Source organism: Anolis sagrei, chromosome 6 (genome assembly GCF_037176765.1).
Source record: "Anolis sagrei isolate rAnoSag1 chromosome 6, rAnoSag1.mat, whole genome shotgun sequence".
In the NCBI taxonomy this organism is placed as follows: domain Eukaryota; kingdom Metazoa; phylum Chordata; class Lepidosauria; order Squamata; family Dactyloidae; genus Anolis; species Anolis sagrei.
In genome coordinates this window covers 132,470,782-132,493,906 of record NC_090026.1, presented here as the reverse complement: position 1 = coordinate 132,493,906, position 23,125 = coordinate 132,470,782, and the positions used below count along the sequence as shown (strand labels likewise).

The 23,125-nt window shown below is 43.3% G+C and overlaps 1 protein-coding gene across 1 annotated transcript; it reads right to left on the bottom strand.

The window, feature by feature from the left end:
- Positions 1-1,939: 1,939 nt before the first annotated feature.
- On the bottom strand, positions 1,940-16,882 carry LOC132777437 (GTPase IMAP family member 8-like). The gene is made up of 3 exons (XM_067469545.1): positions 16,690-16,882; positions 13,141-13,872; positions 1,940-2,685 (listed from the first exon to the last, which is right to left on the bottom strand). Exons 1-3 carry the CDS (start codon positions 16,880-16,882, stop codon positions 1,940-1,942), a joined length of 1,671 nt encoding a protein of 556 aa, XP_067325646.1.
- Positions 16,883-23,125: the final 6,243 nt, after the last annotated feature.

Genomic DNA, 23,125 nt, shown 5'->3' with positions numbered 1-23,125 from the left:
GTGCGGATGAGTTCCCTCTGTCAGCTCCAGCTTCTCATGCAAAGGGGACATGACAGAAGCCTCCCACAAGGATGGTAAAAACATCAAAACATCCAGGCATCCCCTGGGTAACGTCCTTAAAGACGGCCAATTCTCTCACACCAGAAGCGACTTGAAGTTTCTCAGGCCACTCCTGACACGGCCAAAATATTTCAATGTAATACGATATAATAATAATAATAATAATAATGCAATATTATAATTATATATTATATATCACATGTAATATTACTAATAATATTATAATATAATGATATAGTACAATATAGTAATATGTAATACTGATATGCTAATCTATATAAATAAAAATGTGATGTTCGTTTGTGGGATTAACAGAACTCAAAAACCACTGGACAAATTGACACCAAATTTGGACACAAGACACCTCTCAGGCCAACGAGTGACCATCACTCATAAAAACAAAACAAACCAAAAAGCACACACACATCAGAAAGGACTTAGAAACCCAAAAATCCAAAAAGACATTATAGCGCATGCACAAAAACATTTCTACTTGAGCCAAGTGGGAATGTTGCAGTTGCTTACCTGGATTACAATTGCATAGCCTTGCACGTTAAAAGCCTGGCTTCTACCTGCCAGCGGGAAATCTTTGGTGGGAGGAGTTCCCTATCCCAGATTGTTTCATGTCTGGAAATCTTCTGTTTTCTGAGGGCCACATCAATGCGTGGCCGGGTGCAGCTAGTAATATAATACATTGTATGTATTGATATCTGGTAAGCCGTTCTGAGTCCCCTTCAGGGTGAGAAGGGGGCATGTAAATGGCGTAAATAAATAATAAATAAACCATAAATAGTCCTGCAAAGGAGGAGACTTGGGGAAGCAGGGGCCCCCAAGGGAGGGTTGGGGGGTTCCCTCTTCGTGCAAAAGGGGAATCCCAGACAAACAGGGCCTTCCGCTCAGGATTTCCAAGGGAAAGGGCATTCAAGGTTACAAAGAAAGAATCCGTGTTGTTCTATGTTTTGTATGTGTTTCGTAGTGTATGTTTTATAAGGTAGGACGAGTGCTTTGGATAGAGTTCTGTTCATGGCTGTAGTCTTTTTGTTGTCTTTCTGAGGCAGAAGGAGATCATTCTTGCTTTTTGTAGCTCTTTTTTTCTGTCTGTTTCTGTCTGTATTTCTGTTATCTTGTATATACGACATTCGTGTGGAAAAAGGAATGAACGCTGTGCGGTTTTCCACAGACAGAGCTGAAATGAAACCTCCACCAAGGCCCTGGGCATAGCAATGGGGATGTGTCGAGAGATGTATAAAATAATGCCTCCTTTCCATCAAGAGTCACAATCTGACTATTTATTTCATGTATTTTCTCAGAAGAGTTCAGCGTAACCAATACAGTGCTATATCAGAGTGGCAAAGAAATACATCACTAAATTCCAAAACTGCCTAAGCATCGCGCGCTTAATCATCCGACACCTAACATTACACATTCTGCACCCAAAATCATGAATCCCAAATATTAGGTGAAACAAAGAAACTTATGGAAACAGAAGCTATGGCAAATAAGTCACTTTCATTACTCCTCCGAAGCAAATAGGAATAACACTTAATGCTTAATTGAATCATTACAGAAATGGAATGGAATATAAATGGAAATACAGAATACATGCAGATGAATTGTGCTTTGGGATATTCCAAGTGTAATGGCTGCTTCGAGTGTCACTAGTGATTAGCTACCGGCTGGTAAAGAAACATTACATCCTATCCCTTTTTTCCACCTGCTTAACTAAATATGTCATTTAGAGAACTGTGTGACCATGTGGACTTCTATTGGGATGGAAAGTGGCTTCACCTGTTAGAACATAGGCTGGTGAATGTTGTTTTTGAGGGCTTGTGCCTAATCAAAGTATCACCAAGCTGTGTTTTGGATTTCCTTGCATCTATTACAATATGTTGCACGGATAGGGAATGCGACGGGTTATTTCATAGGTTTTCTTATCTTTTGACAATGTTCCCTTCTCCTTCTTGGGCTCCCTGTCCTTCTCTTGCTGACCTTTCCACTCTTTTTCTATCTCTCTTTGGTCTCTGGCTAGCATCTCCTCAGTGTAATAGGGGGCCTGCCTGTTCTTTTCCCGCATGGCATCTATCATGCTGAGCAGCTCCTTCACCTGCTCTTCCCTCTCCTGACCTTCAGCCCTGTTGTTGAAAGCAAGGCAACAGGCCCCGCATCTCTCAATCTGCTCCCGAAGAGATGCATCCCCTTCATTTAAAAATGTCTCCAAAGGCTTTCCTTCCAGAGCATCTTTATGGGTGAACACAAGGATCATGTAATCCTTTGCATTCAAGTTAAAATTACTGTGGATTAACTGAGCCATGTTTTTTTCCTCCTGAGTGAAACGAGCCACGTGCATGACTTGTATAATGACATGCGGACCTGGGTAGCACCATTTTACACACTTTTCAACTTCTTTGGAGGTTTCTTCCGGTGTGACACTGGTGTCAAAAAAGCCAGGAGTGTCAACAACCACAATTTTCCTGCCATCAATTACAGTCTCCTTCTTTTCACATGTTTTTGTCACTGATGTGGGTGATAAGGTAGACACAAAGTTTTTCTGTCCCAGGATGGTGTTTCCTGTGGCGCTCTTCCCAACTCCAGATTTCCCAATGAGGACAATCCTCAGTTCAGGGTCTAAAACAAGGGAAGGGAACAAGAGAAGAAGTTGTCAGGCAAGGGGAACTCACTTTTATTCTGCCAACCCAATGGTGCAAGCAAGAACCCTTGAAGCAAGATGGCAAGCCAAGGAGAGATTTGGCAGGAATAAAGGTATCTGGGGGCTAGGTGTGAAGGAGAGGTGTCTCCTTCCTTATGGGGCCAAAGTCCCTCCCCAACCCCTCACTTCCCAGGCTGATCTTTCTTCCTCCTCGCTGCCTGTTCTTGGCTCATTTACAGGCAGGCGAGAGGGAACGGAGGAGGCGGACCCCTTGGGAAGACTGGGCTCAGCACCCAGGCTTTCCCAGGCCCAGTCTGTGTATATCAGGGCCCAGTACAAGAGTCCATAACATGTACTAGGGATCAATCAGTCTCAGCAGACAAAGAAACACAATTGTGTACTATTCAGGTGTGCAGAATAACTTCCATGCAATAGCCAAATTGAGGCAACACTGAAGTCACTCGGGAATCAAGTAAGAACATGTGTGTTTATATAGCTAACATCATGTATATAATGATATAAAATGTATATAAAAACCTATATTCTTTTCCCATGGAAGTCTGTTCTCAGAGGCACTTCTCCCTCCTCCCGTCTCCTCCACAGACACCATCTGCCAAGCTCGTTCCTCCTCGTTTTCACCTCTGAGCTGTTTCCCCCTGTATGCCTCCCCCTTATTACAAATGCCTCCCTCTATCAGCAGGCTCTTGACCAACTAAGATAACCACTCCAGAGAGAGGGAATCTCTCATCTCCTCTCAAGATGGCTTTCCCCTTGAGTCACTCGCAAAGGAGCTCCCTAAAACAGATGGTTCTGCCAAGCGCAAAGCAGTCAGAGGCTTGTCCCCTCTTGCCTCAGGACACTGGTGCAATATGGGACGGAATGGGATGAAGTCACGAGGAGAGAGGAGTGCTAGGCAATGTTCTGATCCTGCTCCTAGGCCCCACTCAACTATAGGTGAGGTTAGTACGTAGAAGGCTCATGCGCAGGATGCTATATATCTTAATTGTACTTTCCACAATCATTGGTTGCTCTCCTTCACCCGATCTCTCTCCTCTCGCCTCGCTTGGCACTCTGTCCCTTGGCCTTCCTTCTGGACACCCTTCTTTCACTGGCACATCTCTTCCTGCCTTCTCCTTCATTTCTATCATTTTTATTGATTTTGAACAAAAGAATTTAGTTCACAATTGAAATGAAGAAGCAAGGACAACACAAGCAAACAAAATGAGGGAAATTGTACATATGTAAAATGTATACACACACACATATATATCATAGGCCTGTGCAAAATTTCATTATTATGTCATATGTTGGATCTAATTCATTAGATTTGTACATATGATGCAATACTCCGAGGCACGGGTGGCACCCACACCAAAAAAATTAAGAATCAAAACTTTCACCCAGTAGTTTTGTGTAAGTTACGAAAATGTCATAACTCTCTGTGATGCCATTTCAATTCACAGAGCAACCAAACACTACCAAACATGTTGCCATGCCTCTCCTCCTCCTCCTCCTTGCTGCCTGTTCTTGGCTCATTTACAGGCAGGTGAGGGGGAATGGAGGAGGTGGAACCCCTTGGGCAAACTGGGCTCAACATCCAGGCTTTCCCAGGCCAAGCCTGTATATCCGGAGCCCAGAACAAATACGAGTCAGGTGTTTCTAAAGAACATGTTCTATGGACTGATCAGTCTCAGCAGACAAAGACATGCAATTCTGGAATATTAAGATGTGTAGAATAGCTCCCATTTAAGAGCCAATTTGAGGCATCACATGTGTGTGTGTATTTTCATGACAATCTTTGGGATGTAATTCATTGCACTCATAGGCATGGTTTCACATTGCTAAAAGCCATTCTAAATGGTTTTGGACCATCAGATTTCAAATTCTAAAGCAGGGGTCCTCAAACTTTTAGAACAGAGGGCCAGGTCATAGTCCCCAAAATTGTTGGAGGGCCGGATTATAATTTGAAAAACACATGGATGAATTCCTATGCACACTGCACATATCTTATTTGTAGTGCAAAAGACACTTAAAAACAATACACTAATTAAAATGAAGAACAATTTTAACAAATATAAACTTATTAGTATTTCAGTGGGAAGTGTGGGCCTGCTTTTGGCTGATGAGATAGGATTGTTGTTGTTGTTGTTGTTCTTGTTGTTGTTGTGTGCTTTCAAGTAGTTTCAGACTTAGGTTGACCCTGAGTGAGGGCCGGGTAAATAACCTTGGAGGGCCGCATCCGGCCCCCGGGCCTTAGTTTGAAGACCCCTGTTCTAAAGCTTAGTCTGTTGAAATCATCTTTTAAAAAGGATTGTTTGGTGTCCAAATTGAGTCTATCATATATTGCCCTGACATTACGGTGCAGTGTGGGATGTAAATATCGTTATACCCAAAGGTCTTCCAGGCCTTTTACCTCCTGGAGAATTGACCATCCCTTAGTGAATTTCACTGGGTTTACCTGGTTCAGGAGGCTCTTTTTTGTCATGTTTCCGTTCTGTACCATTTTTGTAATATTTTCCTTCTTGCTTCCCTTAATACATTATACTTTTGTTTTGCTGTATTACTTCTTTCCCTTTGGATGTCTTCCTCCTCAATTTCCATGTCCATTATCCGCGTTTGGAAATTTTCCTCTGTTATTTCTTCTTTTACTGTTATGATTTCTTCATACAGATCTCCTGCCACCTCCTTCTCCTCTCTCAAACATTTCCTCATCACCTTCTCAAATAGACTCTCCTGTTCTCTATTTTTTCCCTACAATTTCCTGTCATAGAATCATAGAATCCTAGAGTTGGAAGAGACCTCCTGGGCCATCCTGTCCAAACCCATTTTGCCAAGAAGTAGGAATATTGTATTTAAATCACCCCTGACAGATGGCCATCCAGCCTCTCATAGAATCATAGAATCATAGAATCAAAGAGTTGGAAGAGACCTCATGGGCCATCCAGTCCAACCCCCCGCCAAGAAGCAGGAATATTGCATTCAAACCACCCCTGACAGATGGCCATCCAGCCTCTGCTTAAAAGCTTCCAAAGAAGGAGCCTCCACCACACTCCGGGACAGAGAGTTCCACTGCTGAACGGCTCTCACAGTCAGGAAGTTCTTCCTCATGTTCAGATGGAATCTCCTCTCTTGTAGTTTGAAGCCATTGTTCCATTGCGTCCTAGTCTCCAGGGAAGCAGAAAACAAGCTTGCTCCCTTCTCCTCCCTGTGGCTTCCTCTCACATATTTATACATGGCTATCATATCTCCTCTCAACCTTCTCTTCTTCAGGCTAAACATGCCCAGTTCCCTAAGCCGCTCCTCATAGGGCTTGTTCTCCAGACCCTTGATCATTTTAGTTGCTCTCCTCTGGACACATTCCAGCTTGTCAATATCTCTCTTGAATTGTGGTGCCCAGAATTGGACACAATATTCCAGGTGTGGTCTAACCAAAGCAGAATAGAGCATGGGGAGCATGACTTCCTTAGATCTAGACACTAGGCTCCTCTTGATGCAGGCCAAAATCCCATTGGCTTTTTTTGCCGCCACATCACATTGTTGGCTCATGTTTAACTTCCTCTCCACGAGGACTCCAAGATCTTTTTCACACGTACTACTCTCGAGCCAGGCGTCACCCATTCTGTATCTTTGCATTTCATTTTTTCTGCCGAAGTGGAGTATCTTGCATTTGTCACTGTTGAACTTCATTTTGTTAGTTTTGGCCCATCTCTCTAATCTGTCAAGATCGTTTTGAATTCTGCTCCTGTCCTCTGGAGTATTGGCTCTCCCTCCCAATTTGGTGTCGTCTGCAAACTTGATGATCATGCCTTCTAGCCCTTCATCTAAGTCGTTAATAAAGATGTTGAACAGGACCGGGCCCAGGACGGAACCCTGCGGCACTCCACTTGTCACTTCTTTCCAAGATGAAGAGGAAGCATTAGTGAGCACTCTCTGTGTTCGTCCACTTAACCAATTACAGATCCACCTCACCGTAGTTTTGCCTAGCCCACATTGGACTAGTTTCCTTGCCAGAAGGTCATGGGGGACCTTGTCAAAGAAGGCCTTCCTGAAATCCAGGTACGCTACATCCACGGCATCATTCCCCGCATCTACCCAGCTTGTAGCTCTATCGAAGAAAGAGATCAGATTAGTCTGGCATGACTTGTTTTTGATAAATCCATGTTGACTATTAGCGATGACTGCATTTGTTTCTAAGTGTTTGCAGACCGCTTCCTTAACAATCTTTTCCAGAATCTTGCCCGGTATCGACGTGAGGCTGACCGGACGGTAGTTGTTTGGGTCGTCCTTTTTTCCCTTCTTGAAGATTGGGACCACATTGGCCCTCCTCCAATCAGCTGGAACTTCTCCCGTTCTCCAAGAACTCTCAAAGATGGTTGCCAATGGTTCCGAAATGACTTCCGCTAGTTCCTTCAATACTCTGGGGTGTAGTTGATCTGGCCCTGAAAGGGGACTTGAACTCATTAAGAGCGGCCAGGTATTCCTGGACGACTTCTTTCCCAATTTGGGGTTGGATGTCCTCCAATCCCTCATCCACTCCATCTTGCTGAGGTTGAAGACTCTCTTTTTGTGAGAAGACCGAGGCAAAGAAGGCATTAAGTAGTTCTGCCTTTTCCCTACCCCCTGTCAGCATTGCCCCATCTTCTCCTCGAAGAGGTCCTCTGTTTCAAAGCTTCCAAAGAAGGAGCCTCCACCACACTCCGGGGCAGAGAGTTCCACTGCTGAACGACTCTCACAGTCAGGAAGTTCTTCCTCATGTGCAGATGGAATCTCCTTTCTTGTAGTTTGAAGCCGTTGTTCCATTACATCCTAGTCTCCAAGGAAGCAGAAAACAAGCTTGCTCCCTTCTCCTCCCTGTGGCTTCCTCTCACATATTTATACATGGCTATCATATCTCCTCTCAGCCTTCTCTTCTTCAGGCTAAACATGCCCAGCTCCTTAAGCTGCTCCTCATAGGGCTTGTTCTCCAGACCCTTGATCATTTTAGTCACCCTCCTCTGGACACATTCCAGCATAGAGTCAATATCTCTCTTGAATTGTGGTGCCCAGAATTGGACACAATATTCCAGGTGTGGTCTAACCAAAGCGGAATAGGGCATGGGGAGCATGACTTCCCTGGATCTAGACACTAGGCTCCTCTTGATGCAGGCCAAAATCCCATTGGCTTTTTTTGCTGCCACATCACATTCCTGGCTCATGTTTACCTTCCTGTCCACGAGGACTCCAAGATCTTTTTCACACGTCCTGCTCTCGAGCCAGGCATTGTCCCCCATTCTGTATCTTTGCATTTCGTTCTTCCTGCCAAAGTGGAGTATCTTGAATTTGTCCCTGTTGAACTTCCTTGTTTTAGTTTTGACCCATCATCTCTCTAATCTGTCAAGATCGTTTTGAATCCTGCTCCTGTCCTCTGGAGTCTTGGCTATCCCTCCCAGTTTGGTGTCGTCTGCAAACTTGATGATCCTGCCTTCTAGCCCTTCATCTAAGTCATTAATCAAGATGTTTAACAGGACCGGGCCCAGGGCGGAACCCAGCTGATGGCCCTCCGCTCGTCACTTCTTTCCAGGATGAAGAGGAAGCATTAGTGAGCACCCTCTGGGTTCGTCCATTCCCTATCTGTTATGCTAGGAAAAGCCTAGGAAAAAGTAGGCACAGGAAGTTCGGCAGTCATTTTGGAAAGGTGCCGGGGGCATCCATTTTAAATCTCATATCCTGAAGGGGGCGTGCTTAGGTAAGGAAATGAGAGGAGTTAGTGATTGGCTGGGAGAGAGTGGGCGGAGCTTAACTTAGAAAAGGAAAAAGTGACTTTAAGGGGGCGTTTTAAACCCTGTCAGGGAGATTGAACCTGGGTGTCAAAGGAGAAGAAGCTGGGAGTTTGAGAGTGAAGAAGAGAGTAGTGAGAGAGGCCTGGAGAGGTCAGTTGGCTAGCAGAGATAGCTAGTGGGAAGATTACAGCTATTAGAGAAGATAGCTGGAGAGCGGAGAGACAGATCTAAAAAGAGAAGGACTGTCTGTGCGGAGTTTGGGGTTACTTTCAGAGAAGCAATCCTGTCAGTGATCTCTGGAGGGAGAAAGGAGTGTAACTTGGAACTAAAGTTTTGAACTGCTTAAAGAAACCACACGCTTTAAAGACAATCTTTCAAACCAACTAAGCCTAAAGCCTATTTTGTTCAAGTTTCCTTAAATAAACACCATTGTTTTATTGTCCACCACATCTGCCTCACGTGTGCCTCTGTGTAAGAAGTTTTAAAAGCAATCTATGGAAGAAGTCAAAGGTTTAATGGTGGCAGCGTATATTTTAAAGAAGAAGTCCTTTCAGTGTTACCTCAGTACACAGGCCTGAGTGTGAATGCAGCACATTCTAACCAGGAAATACCTGAAATAAGCCAAAGACTTTACATTGCTTTTAAGTTTGTTGGGGGGCAGTATACTTTCAAAAGGTTTTTCAGCCAGAAGAAAGTTCCAGCTTATCACAACTTTTTGCTTTTGGGTTTTTAATTATCTAAAGCTACATACATTTCATAATTGGTGGCAAGCGCTGAGGATTTTATTCCAATTAAGCCTTCATCTATTATATTTGGTTTGCAGCAGTTGGGATTTGTTCACAAATAAATTCCTACCCTATTATACTCTCCTCCTCCTCCTCCTCTTTCTTTGCTCTCCAGAAGGCGAGGGGGAATGGAGGCGGCTGGACCTCTTGGGCAAACTGGGCTCAACATCCAGGCTTTCCAAGGCCCAGTCTGTATATTAGGGACTCAGAGCAAAAAAGTTAGATTTCTAAATAACATGTACTATGGACCGATCAGTCTCAGCAGAGAAAGTAATGACATTCTGTAATATTCAGGTGTGTAGAATAACTTTTTTTTAATAGCCAACTTGAGGCAACACTAAGGTCACTCAGAAATCAAGCTCTTGTTTGGATAAAGGACTTGATGAACTTAAAGAAGGAAAAATTGCTAACTCTAGAGGGTCATGACCTTCGGGTGGTTTGGCATTCATATGTTTGGTACAAGAGAGAGAGAAAAGAAGATCCTCGTTATTAAGAATTTGCCAAAAATATAAAAACTATTTCTATTCTAAAACCCCGCTATGGCTTTCCTCTGTAGAGCTCAATCAAAGAATACTATTAGGATGGTCTAGATGGCCAACCTAAGGGCTCACCGACTTTGAAACCACATGAAGAGATCAAACAAAACTTTGCGGACATATCTTGGCTTCACTACCTACAAATTAAAGAATTCTTTAATGAAGATAAAACAATTAAGTTCAACTATAGAGAGGAATTCTGGGACAAAATTTTAGAAAGTGAAAAAAGACTATTACAAAAAAATTATAATAAGTTACTAGAATGGTCAACAGAAGGGGAAACAGTAGAAGCCTGTATGATTAAGGAGACAGAAAACTTGAGAAGACCAATAGCTCTTTTGGATTGGGAACTAATATGGAATAAAATATTAAACTATGTGCAGCGGATCTGAGGGAATATTGGCTAAAGATGTTCCATCGTTGGTACATTACGCCGAAGATATTAAGTTTAATGTATAAAAACATGCAAAAGAACTGCTGGAAATGTAAGGATCAAGAGGGCAGTTTCTTCCACATGTGGTGGACTTGCAAAGAAGCAAAAAAAAAGTGGGGTGGGGGGGAGGCAATACATATGGAATGCCAACACATTTTTAAGAAAAAAATCCCTAAAATAACGGAATATTACTTATTAGGAATAATTGACCCAGATTTACCACTAGACTCAAACGAGGATCTCTTATTTACATATTTGATCACAGCTGCAAGGATCAGCTACGCAAAAACACCGGAAGCAAAATGAAATACCGGACATGGGCGAATGGTTATATAAAATAAGAGAGATTAAGGACATGGGCAAATTAACCTTTTTATTAAAGAAAAATTTGGGAAGTCCAATTAGGTATACAGATTGGTCCAAAATAGAGGAATATGAAAAAACTAAAAAATTAAAAGAAACTTTAAAAGGCAATGTCTTGTTATGGAGAAACAAGAAGAGCTGATTTTTCACATTTTAAAGCTAAGAGATCTCACCTTGCATACAGATCATTACTAAACAGAGTTTAAAGACATAAGGACTAGATGGGAGTCACCAGTTTTTTTTCTTGTTGTCATCTATATATATAAATCTGTAAGGGGTGTTCAACGGGACAGCAAAACTCAAAAAAACCCCAACGAAAATTAACCAAAATTCCCATGCACATACCTCAACCCACAAGGTACAAACAAATCGAAACAAAATAAAAAAACAACACAACAACACACTCACAAAAGGACAAAACAACTGAACATGTGCAATGGCGTAAAGTCCCTGGCACATGCACATAGCCAAACGGCCAACGTTCCCTCCGCACCTCCCTCCTCCCTCCGCCAAAGCCTTGCCCACACCCACCGACGCCCCGCCTCTGCAATCCTCCTCCTCCCACCCCCCTCCACCGAAGCCCTGCCCACACCCACCTACGCCCCACCCCTGCACTCCTCCTCCCACCCCCCTCTGCCAAAGCCCCACCCACACCCAACCGAGGCCACGCCCCTACACTCCTCCTCCCACCCCCTCCACCGAAGCCCCGCCCACACCCACCGAGGCCCCGCCCCTGCACTCCTCCTCCTCCTACCCCCTCTGCCAAAACCCCACCCACACCCACCGAGGCCCCGCCCCTGCACTCCTCCTTCTCCCACCCCCTCCGCTGAAGGCCCGCCCACACCCACTGATGCCTCACCCCTGCAGTCCTCCTCCCACCCCCCTCTGCCAAAGCCCCGCCCACACCCGAGGCCACGCCCCTACACTCCTCCTCCCACCCCCTCCGCCGAAGCCCCGCCTACACCCACCGACACCCCACCCCTGCACTCCTCCTTCCACCCCCCTCCACCGAAGCCCCACCCACACCCACCAAGGCCCCGCCCCTGCACACCTCCTCCTCCCACCCCCTCTGCCGAAGCCCCACCCACACCCACCGAGGCCCCGCCCCTGCACTCCTCCTCCTCCCACCCCCCTCCGCCGAAGGCCCGCTCACACCCACCGACGCCTCGCCCCTGCACTCCTCCTCCCACCCCCATCCGCCGAAGCCCCGCCTCCACCCATCGACGCCCCGCCCCTGCACTCCTCCTCCTCCCACCCCCTCCACCAAAGCCCCGCCCACACCCACCAACGGCCCGCCCTACACTCCTCCTCCTCCCACCCCCTCCGCCGAAGCCCCGCCCACACCCACCGACGCCCCACCCCTGCACTCCTCCTCCTCCCACCCCCCTCCACTGAAGCCCCGCCCACACCCACCGAGGCCCCGCCCCTGCACTCCTCCTCCTCCCACCCCCCTCCATTGAAGCTGCTGGGATTTATAGTTTACCTACAATCAAAGCATTCTGAACTCCACCAACGATGGAATTAAACCAAACGTGGCACACAGGACACCCATGACCCAACAGAAAGCACGAGAAGGGTTTGGTAAGCAAAGAGAAGGAAGAAAGGAAGGAGGGAAGGCAGGAAAGAAAGAGGTACTGAAGGAAGGAAGAAGAGAAAGTAGAAAGGAAAGAAAAATAAAAGGAAAGAAAGGCAGGAAAGAGGTAAAGAAGGAAGGAGAAAAGGAAATAAAAAATGAAAGAAGGAAGGAAACATGGAGGGAAGAAAGGAGGCAAAGGAAGAAAGGAGAAGGGAATGAAGGAAAGAGAGAAGGATGAAACCAAGGAGCGAAAGAAGGAAAGAAAGAGAGAGATAGAGAAGGAAGAAAGGAGAGAAAGGGGGAGAGAAAGGGGGAAGGAATAGGTAGGTACCCCTCTTTCATAATACTCCAGATATCTACTTTGAAAAGATTTACTATAGACCACAGCAACGCGTGGCAGGGTACAGCTAGTATTTTATATATGTTTTTATTGCACCGTTTTTTTCTTAATTTTTAAAAATCTTATTTCCTTCCTTGGTTTTTCTATTCTATCCCATTTTCCTACTTTCCTTTTATATTATTGTTCTCCCACTTTACATGTATAATAAATATACCCTCTTTTACCTGCTTTTTTACCTGCTTTTAAAAAAATGTTTTATTTAATAAAACATTTAATAAAAATAAATCAAGCAAAACATGTATGTGCATGCGTGTGCTTTCTGGCAAACTGGGAGGTGTAACTCATTGTACTCATGTGCATGGTTTCACATTGTTTAAAGCTATTTTAAGTGGTTTTCAACCCTCAGATTTCAAATTCTAACACTTAGTCTGTTGAAATCACCTTTTTCAAAGGTTTGTTTGGTGTCCAAATTGATTGTATCATACATTGCCCTGACACAGTGTGGGATGTGAATACTGTTAGTTAATTTCATTGGCTTTGGGCTTGGCCTCATGTAAGCCACTCCGAGTCCCCATTGGGGAGATGGTGGTGGGGTATATATTAAATTTATTTATTTATTTATTTATTTATTTATTTATTACCTGGTTTGGGAGGCTCCATTTTGCGATATTTCCTAGTAGCCGTCTCTAATTCATTTCCCTCTGAAGATGCCCTATGCATCATCGGCATTTCCGTCTCCTCAGGAGGCTCCATGAGATGCGGCCTGTCCTGATTCTGCCGCACCATCTTCTCAACCAGAGAGAACAGCTCTGTGGCTTGCTGGGCTCCTTCCTTCCCTGTCAATTTGTTGTTGAAGGCACAGCATCGACCCTGGCATCGCTTGACCAAATCCTGCAAGGCTGGGTTGCCTGATGTCACTACATAATCTTCTAAGCCAACCATTGGGTCCAAGTCTTCCTTGCGGGTGAACAGGACAATCATGTGCTTTGTGGCCTCCTGGCCAAAGAACTCCTCCACCTTCTTCAAGGCCATGACGTCTTCCTCGGTGAAGCGGCCAACCTGGGTCACAAACACCAGAGCGTGAGGTCCAGGCTTGGCCAGATCGCGGCACTTCTGGATCTCCCGGGATTTCTGTGGTTCTTGGAGACCGGCATCAAAGATGTTGGGAGTGTCGATGATGGCAATCCTCTTCCCCTTCCACTTCTCTGCCCGTTCTTCCTTGATGCATGTCCTGGTCACTGCCTTCAGTGAAAGTTCAGACTTGAGCCTCTTTTCCCCCAGAATGGTGTTCCCGGAGGCACTTCTCCCTCCACTCGTCTTCCCCACAAGCACAATCCGCCACTCTTGTTCCTCCTCGTTTGCTCTTCCGGGCCCTGAGAGGAACAAAATCAAGAGGTTCAGCATCACTGAGATGGGACTATAGGTGACTTTTGAAATGCAGCCCAGTCGTATACATCCCTCTCTCTCTCTCAATGCCTTTGACCAAATACTTTATGTGGGTTTTCCTATAGCCAACATCATGTGCCACCCAATCCCAAAAAGTAAATTAAGAAAGTAATTTGAGGATGGGGATGACGTGAGATGCAATGTCGCAATGTTGGGGGTGAAAATTAGCCCCTGCCTGACGTTCAGTTTCTCTCCTCTATTTTAGGATAACTTAAAGCAAATAAAGAATGCATTTTTCCTCTGATAAATTACTGATTTGGTGGACTATCCTTTTTTTTATTAATGTTTTCTTGTTTTATCCCATTCCCACCCTCCCCTCCTTGTACACGCAATTTATACATTAAACTAAGGAAGTTACATTTGAAATATCAGTCTTAGCGCATTCTCTAAATAATTCCTAACTGCGTTGTTGTAGGTTTTTTCGGGCTGTATGGCCATGTTCTAGAGGCATTCTCTCCTGACATTTCGCCTGCATCTATGGCAAGCATCCTCAGAGGTAGTGAGGTCAGGAGAGAATGCTTCTAGAACATGGCCATATGGCCTGAAAAAACCTACAAAACCACAGTGATTCCAGCCATGAAAGCCTTCGACAATACAATTCCTAACTGGTTCCCTCATCCTCTTGGTTATTGTAACCTTTTCAATTTTATCTATATTATCCCATTTGCAATTTGTTATTTCCACATTTAACATATTAACGATATACTTTATACCAGCTAGTCAATGTCCATTTTGTTTTATCTTTCCAACCACTCACTAAAACAATTTGTGCGCACGCTATTAATTTGTCAACCAAGTCTTCTTTTTGTATTTTCTTCGCTCCTGATATCTGTGCATGTAGTACATTTCTATTAACTATTACTATTTGTAAATGTAACGTTCTATTGATTTCCCCTTCAATCCTTTTCCAGTATTCTTGCACTTGATCACATTCCCATATCATAGGATTAAACACCCCTCTTTGTTCACAGCCATGCCAACACCTCTCCTTGATCCCTGGTACAAAGCGTGAAAGTTGTGCAGGAGTTCTGTACCATTTCCCTTTGGATGTCTTCCCCCTCAATTTCCATGTCCGGTCTCCATGTTTGGAAAACATTATTTCTTCTTTTACTGTTATGATTTCTTTGTACAGATCTCCTGCCACTTTCTTCTCCCCTCTCAAACATTCCTCATCACCTTCTCAAATGGACTCTCCTGTTCTCTATTTTTTTTCCCTCCGTCCAAAATTTCCTGTCTTCTAGCCCAGCTTTGAAGCCAGTTCCCTGGCCCAATCCAATTCTGAATTGCTTTTTGATCTACAGGGTTTTTGTCCTCTGTGTGCAAGTCCTCCACTAACCTTTTCCCTCTGCTTTCAGTTAATCTCAATGTTCTGCCTATAATTTCATCATTATTATAATTAACTTACCATATAGTTGCCATCTTATTTTCAGTGCCTGGATTTAACATCTTCTTTCTTTCCCCCCACACTTTTATTGTTCCTTTAAAGTGTTTCTTAAGTTCTGTGTCCTCTCTCCTCTTCCATTCCCCAAATATTATTTCTTTTCCTTTAATAGTATTTATTATCTTCTCCATATTTACCCATCCCCCCCCCCCACGGTATTTCCAACAATCTTTGGATTTGAAATGCCTCATAATAGACTTCTAATCTTGGGATCCCCCAGCCTCCCTCTTCCTCTTTTGCACTGAACCATTCGTCCCTTATTCTGGGTCTTTTTCCTCCGACTGCCCATATTTTTATTCTTCTGTCCCATGTCTTTAACATCTTCATCTCTTCTGTATTTGGTAATATATAATCATTTGGGTATTATGAACATTTTCAATGCCCTTATTCTGTCCACTCTTGTTAAGGTTTTCCCTTCCCAATTCTTAAGTTGTTTCTCTGTTACTTTCCATTTTTGTTTGTAATTCCCCTTAACTATACTCTTCGGATTTTTATATATCTACACTCCTAAATATTTTAGCTTTTTTGATCCTAATTTTAATCCTGATATTTTCCTAATCTCCAGTTGTTCCCTTGGTGGGGTGTTAAGACATAGTATCGCTGGCTTTTTGATGTTAATGAATAATCCTGATATAGTCTTAAACTCTTCCCATTTTTTATCATACCTTTTATCATGACTAACGGTTGATTGGTAATAATTATTGCATCATCATCATCATCATCATAATCATCGGGAGACCCCGGTGGCGCAGTGGGTTAAACACCTGTGCCAGCAGGACTGAAGACCGACAGGTCTCAGGTTCGAATCCGGAGAGAGGCAGATGAGCTCCCTCTATCAGCTCCAGCTCCTCATGCGGGGACATGAGAGAAGCCTCCCACAAGGATGATAAAAACATCAAAAATCATCCGGGCGTTCCCTGGGCAACGTCCTTGCAGACGGCCAATTCTCTCACACCAGAAGCGACTTGCTCCTGACACGGCAAAAAAAAAATTGCATCATCAGCAAAGAGATTCAGGTTTATTTCTTTATTTTTTCCACCTTCCTTTTCTATTTTATACCCTGTCCAATTGGTGCTATAGTGTTCCTTCACTTATCGTGGGTGATCTGTTCCAGGACCACCCACAATAAGTGAAAATTTGTGAAGTAGGGATGCTCTGCCCACTCGGCAGTGGCTTTGTCCTCTTTGCCATCTCTGCGGCTCCCTGCCTTGGAGGTCCCTTGGGCACCATTGGTGGCCTTGCCAGGCTGGGCTGAGGCCAAGGAAGGAGTGGGAAGCAGTGGAGGTGGCGAGGAGGAGGTCACCTCCGAAGACAAGCCCCAGGGTAAGTCCCAGCATTGGCTCCCCCAACCCTCCTCTTCTTCCTCCTTTTCCTAACCTCCGTTCTTCCTTGATGCATGTCTGGGTCACTGGCTTTGGTGAAAGTTCAGGCTTCACCCTCTTTTCCCGGAGAATGATGTTCCCAGAGGCACTTCTCCCTCCTCCCATCTTCCCCATAGTCAGCATCAGCCAATCTCCTCCTGCCTCGTTTGCACCTCCAAGCTCTGTTGGAAATGGAAGCAACAGCCCAGAGGAGCATTACTAAGAGAACAAACAAATCCCACATCTGTCCTAAGCACCCTTCATCAGATATAGGCACTCAGAACTGCAAGACTGTAGGAAGGTCATTTGATTAGGTGTAGTAGTGCTGTTTCCCCCTGCATGCCTCCCCCTTATTACAAATGCCTCCCGCGATCAGCAGGCCCTTGACCGACTAAGATAACCACTCCAGAGAGGGGAAATCTCTTGTCTCCTCTCAAGATGGCTTTCCCCTTGAGTCACCCACAAAGGAGCTCCCTAAGACAGATGGTTCTGCCAGCTGCAAAGCAGTAAGAGCGTTGTCCCCTCCTGCCCCAGTCCCAGGATGCTGGTGCAATATGGGATGGCATGGGTGGGATGAAGTCATGAGGAGAGAGGAATACTAGGTAACCTTCTGATCCTGCTATGAGGTCCCACTCAACTATAGGTGAGGTTAGTAGAAGGTTCAAGATCAGGATGCTATATATCTTAATCGTACTTTCCACAATCATTGGTTGCTCTCCTTCACCAGATCTCTCTTCTCTGGCATTGCTTAGCACTCTGTCCCTTGGCCATCCTTCTGGACATCCTTCTTTCACCGGCACATTTCTTGCTGCCTTCTCCTTAATTTCTAACAGATTACTTCACAATTAAAATGAAGAAGCAAGGACAACAAAAGCAAACAAAAAGAAGGAAATTTTACATATGTAAAATTTACACACACACACATATTGTCAGTATAATTGAAAGTATGAATGTATGTTTTTCAATGTGTTTCAATATGTTTAACAATGGTGTTCATATGTATTCAGAATGGATTCAGTTATGTTCAATTGTATGCTAGAATTTGTTGTTGCTAGAGGTAGTGTTGCGGCACATACGTTACCCGAGATCAATTTAGAGCACAATCAAGCAGGAAGAAGACGGAGACAGCCATTTGATTCCAGGCAAGTTTACTATCAAGTTGATAGGACGCTCAGAAGCATGATCTGAAAGCGTGCTTGAAAGTCAGTCAGGTTACAATATTTATAGCAGAAGTCTCCTGGTCTAGACATGCGTACAACTGTCTTGACATTTGCACAGATCTAATCATTAACAGAGGCATTACGCATTGCCTTTTCCCATACATCACAATGACGCATTACAATGACGTGTTTCAAATCTTAATTATTCCCATATTCGAAATACCTTTTAGAATATATCTGAAGTTGCCTGCTATTTACCTCACTGACCCACCAGATGCCGCTCTCTAACCTTTCCCAGTTTCAGATCAATTACACAAGCGTCCTTGTCTGACTGCCAACAATATTCCTTTGATGATGCTTATAACGTCAGACACCATTGTTTCCCAAATGTCATGTTCCCATTAATATTTAACTTCCTTGCCTCCATGAAGCTTGTTAAGTCAATCATTTACTTTCACCTCTTGGAACACTTCGCTTCTCCCTGCCGCAAAACTCTTTCGTTCAGTATTTCAAGGTATGTCTTTTTCATATTCATTTTTTAAATATATTTTTAAATCATACTCTTCCGCTGACCGCTACATTCCCCCCTTTTTGCGAGCGGATGTTTTACAGTAGACTCGCAAACTCACGCAATTACATTTTTAGCAAAAATAACATTTTAACACAATCATTTATCACAGTTATTGAAGAATGTTCCATACACGTTGGCATCTTCACAGTGCTCCTTAATCTTCTGTCCGATGTATTTAACCCGCTTTCGGATATGTGGTCAAAACCAGAGCCGTAGTCCTCATTCTGGATCTCATGGCACTGTTGGTTGGATGATACAAAGTCTCAAAGAATCCTTTTGGATCAAAAGTCGCAGTCCACTCAGGTGATGCTTTCTTCATTCTAGTATAATGTATCCAGTCTCTTATCTGCAAAGGGGCTATGACCAGCTCTTTTCCTCATCCCTTTCGGGTCGCGGCCTTTGCTGTGGTGTCAGCATACCAGTTTCCATAGGTCACACGTTCCTTATCACATTGATGTACTCTGCAGTGCATTACTGCTACTGATGCAGGAACCCAAACAGCATTTAACAATCTCAAAATGGTCTCACTATGTTGTATTTATCTCCCAGCAGAATATAATAGTCCCTTTACCTTATATAATGCTCTACATGCATATAAGGTAGTGAATACATATTTAGAATCCGTATAAATGTTGATTACTTTTCCCTTCTGGTAACTCCAGAGCTCTAACGAGTGTTATCAGTTCTGCCTTTTGAGCTGAGGCATTTAAAGGAAGTGGTTCTGCTTCCCACACAGTAGTTGCAATTATTATTGCATATCCAACATATCTTTTTCCCATTTTCCATCAAACTGCTTCCATCTGTAAAAAGAGTGGCATCTACCTTAGGCCATGGCTAATCTTTTATATCAGGTCTATTGGAATATATCTCATTCATAATTTCTAAACAATCATGTTGAAGCATTTCTCTTTCAACAGGCAGGAGCGAACCTGGATTTAATGTACTGCAAATCCTTAACTTGATTTAAGGGTTTTCATATAAAATCTGATATTTTTGCATACGGCCATTTGTGAACTAATGATATCCTCTATAGTCCAAGATAGCCATTACTGAATGAGGGGTTTTTAACTATCAACTCTTGTCCCAAAGTTAATTTATCAGCTTCCTGAGTCAGCAGGGCCATAACAGCTACAGCACATAGACAAGTTGGTCATCCTTTTGCTACATGGTCAATTTGCTTAGACAAGTAAGCTACTGGTCTCGGCCAGGTTCCTAATAGCTGGGTATGCCCCCCCTGCTATTCCATCTCGTTCACCAACATAAAGTGTGAATGGCATCTTCAATTCAAACAAGCCCAAGGCTGATGCTTGCATCAAAGCTTGCTTTTAACTATGCAAATGTTTGGGCACATTTAGAGGTCCAATTAAATGGTTCCCGTTCACCCCCCTTTGTAACTTCATAAAGAGGTCTTATCATTATAGATGCAAAGTCCTTATTCCAGCCACAGTTTTTGTTTTCCAACCTTTCAACTTAAACTGAGAGTTTTTCCAAATCTGTCTTATATTCAAAGCTAAACCCATAGCAGGGAACAAGATGGCTCCCAACCTTTCTCCTTCACTTAAACAAGTTCTGTCTGGATCATATCCAACCTCTTCATCATAAGCTCTTTCTAAACACTGTTCTTTTTTCCCCAAGTCATTTAGGATGGTTGTTCTATATATTGTCACATCTGCTAGCATTAGGGTACCTATTGTGCATGTTTCAACCCAAAAAAGGCGGCAAGATCTTTCCTGCCCACTGCCCGCAAATCCGATACAGCCCGGGGTGGGTAACCTTCCCTTTGTTACCAGAGATTTTTGGCACAGCCTGATGGGTTTCCACCTCCTTTACCATTCTGGCAGGATTTGGTTCCCCTCGACTCTGCTGTGATCTTTCATTTGGTAGTCTCTCAAAGGGGGTTCCCCTTGACCCTGCGGTACCTCCCTGCTGGGGGTCCTTGGCTGGTCACGGTTTTTGCTGGCAGCTTTTGCTTGGGCCTATTTAATGTGGGTACCCAATTCCAATGAAACAACACCATCAAATCCTTTTCATCCTTTTAGAATGTTCCAACCGGGCTAGGAGGCTGATGTCCTCAGTAGCCTCTGTTTTAAATACATGAAGAAGGAGATTGCAATTTTTATAATGACCAAGTTCTATTTGGTGAGTATGGAGAGGGTTTCCCTGATCTTCGTGTCCCTCTCATTTCTTTCCCAAGTGATACATGCTGGGGCCTCCAGTGATATCCCTTTATGTATCACTATAGCTTTGTTCTGGATCAAGTACGATTTTTAATCATCTCATAATTTTTAGGCTATAAAGTGCTCCATCCTTTTTGACTTAATAACGTTCCCACCATTAGTAGCCATCCCTCACGCTGGGAAGTAGGCCCATGACTACAAATCCAACACTCAGTAACTTCTGCCTTCTTTGCTATATCCTGACTCCTCCGATGGAATATGTTTTGCTCCCATCCCCCTTGTACTACCTTCGGGATGAGTACACTCAACTTAATCAGGTATTAAATATACCACATGCCTACGTGAATACGCTTTCCCCCAAAAACATGCCTAAAATTGTAACACAACCATACCAATCCCAAGATAATAAGGAGTCCCACAATAGCACACTCCCAACCCTGAAAGGTCCATCCAATCTTCTTTCTTCTTTCTTCTTACAGCTTTCAGACGTTGGCTCTCTCTCTTATTCAGAGCAACTTTTATCCTCTTATATTTTTAAGTCTTTGAAATATCTTCTTATTTATGTACGATGTAATTTGTTCTTTATACCGTCGATCAACTCCTAAATTGTAAATCAGGGTCCGGTCACTGTATGATCTCCTTTTTAAGCAGGCTTAATTCATCCGTAATTTGGCACTTCCTCATAGCATTAGGACATTCATCAAGCAGTAGACCCTTTCCACTTTTTTTTCACAGGAATCACATTTCCAAAATTTTTCTAGCCACTCTGGGTCTTCTAACAAAACAGAGGGTTCTATAACAGGCCAATGTAGTTATACAATTAATACCATTTCCAAAATCTATACTTCTTTTCTTAATGCTCAATTCCCCTTTACTTCCACATCATATTGCCCTCATCTATCTTCATTCACTTATCAATTCAGTTGCCGACATTTTGGACTTTTAAGAGGGGGTGTACATGTCGATTAATAAAATATATTAAACAAATATCTTCATAACATCCAATTTTTCCACCGCTCTTCCCACAAAATCTTCTAAATGTAAATGTATCTCAAATTGTCACCACTTTTCTCCTGTATGGTAGTTTCCAATTTTTCTTTTTCAAAAAGTTTCCAATTTTTCCTTTCCCTTTTTCCTAGTGAGGACATTCAAGTTGGCCATTCTTGAATATTCTCACCACATAATAATTAATTTCTCCTTTTTAACCCATCAAATGTTTAAACATATAATAAACATAATCAACCTCACATAAGTCTTGATGCATCCAAATCTGTTTTCATACATGCATTTACTTATTCCAAACTGCAATATTGCTACACATTTATCTGAACTTTCACAAAGGGAATCTATTCATTCACATCTCAACATTTCAGGTTTCTATGATTAAGCAAATGCTAGATCTTTGCATTTCTCTTCCTATCATTTCATCACCACTATATCACTTTTCCTACATTCTCTGGCTACCTTTCTTATTTCAATCCTACCTTGTCTTATTCTGACTTGCTTTTTCCTTACTTCCCTACACATACCTTCTTCACATACCTTTAACTTTCTTCTCGATTTTGCTTACCCACATGAAAACATATAAACTTGGCATTTCCCATATCATGTGTATTTTTCCAGATTTTTTCTGAATTATCCTCTTTTTCCTTTTTATTTGAAACCTGTAAAGATTATTATTTTTTCTCCCAACACAAACAGTTTCCACATATTCCTTTTTTTTTGCTAGTCATCCACATATATCCATGTTATCCAGAAAATGTAAACAAACATTTTCTCCTTGTCCCAAAAGACAGGCACCATTTCATCATATTGCACGTAGCGTTTCCTTTTTTTTTCTCTTCTCATTTTCCTTATTTTTCATTTTTCTTTTTCTTTTCCATCTTGGCTTTTTCCTGGAAGCCTGAAACCATTTGTCTCTTTTCATTATACACATCTCCACAACAAAAACAGGCATTGATACACAAATGTGTGCATAGGGTTGCAAAGCAGCAAGAAAGGGTAAAACATATGGACACAAACAACATTAACCAAGACAACCACAAAACACAAAACAGACTTATCACTTTCCCCCTGAAAGGGTATTCCTCCAACCTGTGAGTGTGATTTCTGTGGTGAAAACAATCACTCGGGGGGTTTTCACTTGATTTCTGCAGTAATCTCACAGTGAAACATTCCCCAGGTACTTCCAATGTACCCCTGTTCCTTTTTAAGGCCTTTTTCCTTTACCTGTGCCATGGAATCAAAGCTCTCAATGTACCCCAGTCTGGAGGCAGGGAAGACGAGGACCAGCCGGGTCATTTCTTTCAATGGGTACCCGTATCGCCCCTTCTGATCATCGTCTTACCCAACCCGCCATCAAGCCCTCAAATGAGGGCCATCAAGCCCTCAAATGAGGCTTCATCTCTATTCCTCTCCTTGTTGGCTCCGGTCCCAGGACGAGCCCCCATTTGTTGCGGCACATACGTTA

Coding starts and splice junctions, on each gene's coding strand:
- LOC132777437 (XM_067469545.1), bottom strand. CDS start 16,882: ATGGGGAAGATGGGAGGAGGGAGAAGTGCCTCTGGGAACATCATTCTC. Junction 13,873..16,689: donor CCTGGGGCTTGTCTTCGGAG/GTGACCTCCTCC, acceptor TGTTCCTCTCAG/GGCCCGGAAGAGCAAACGAG. Junction 2,686..13,140: donor AATGGAGCCTCCCAAACCAG/GTAATAAATAAA, acceptor CCCTTGTTTTAG/ACCCTGAACTGAGGATTGTC.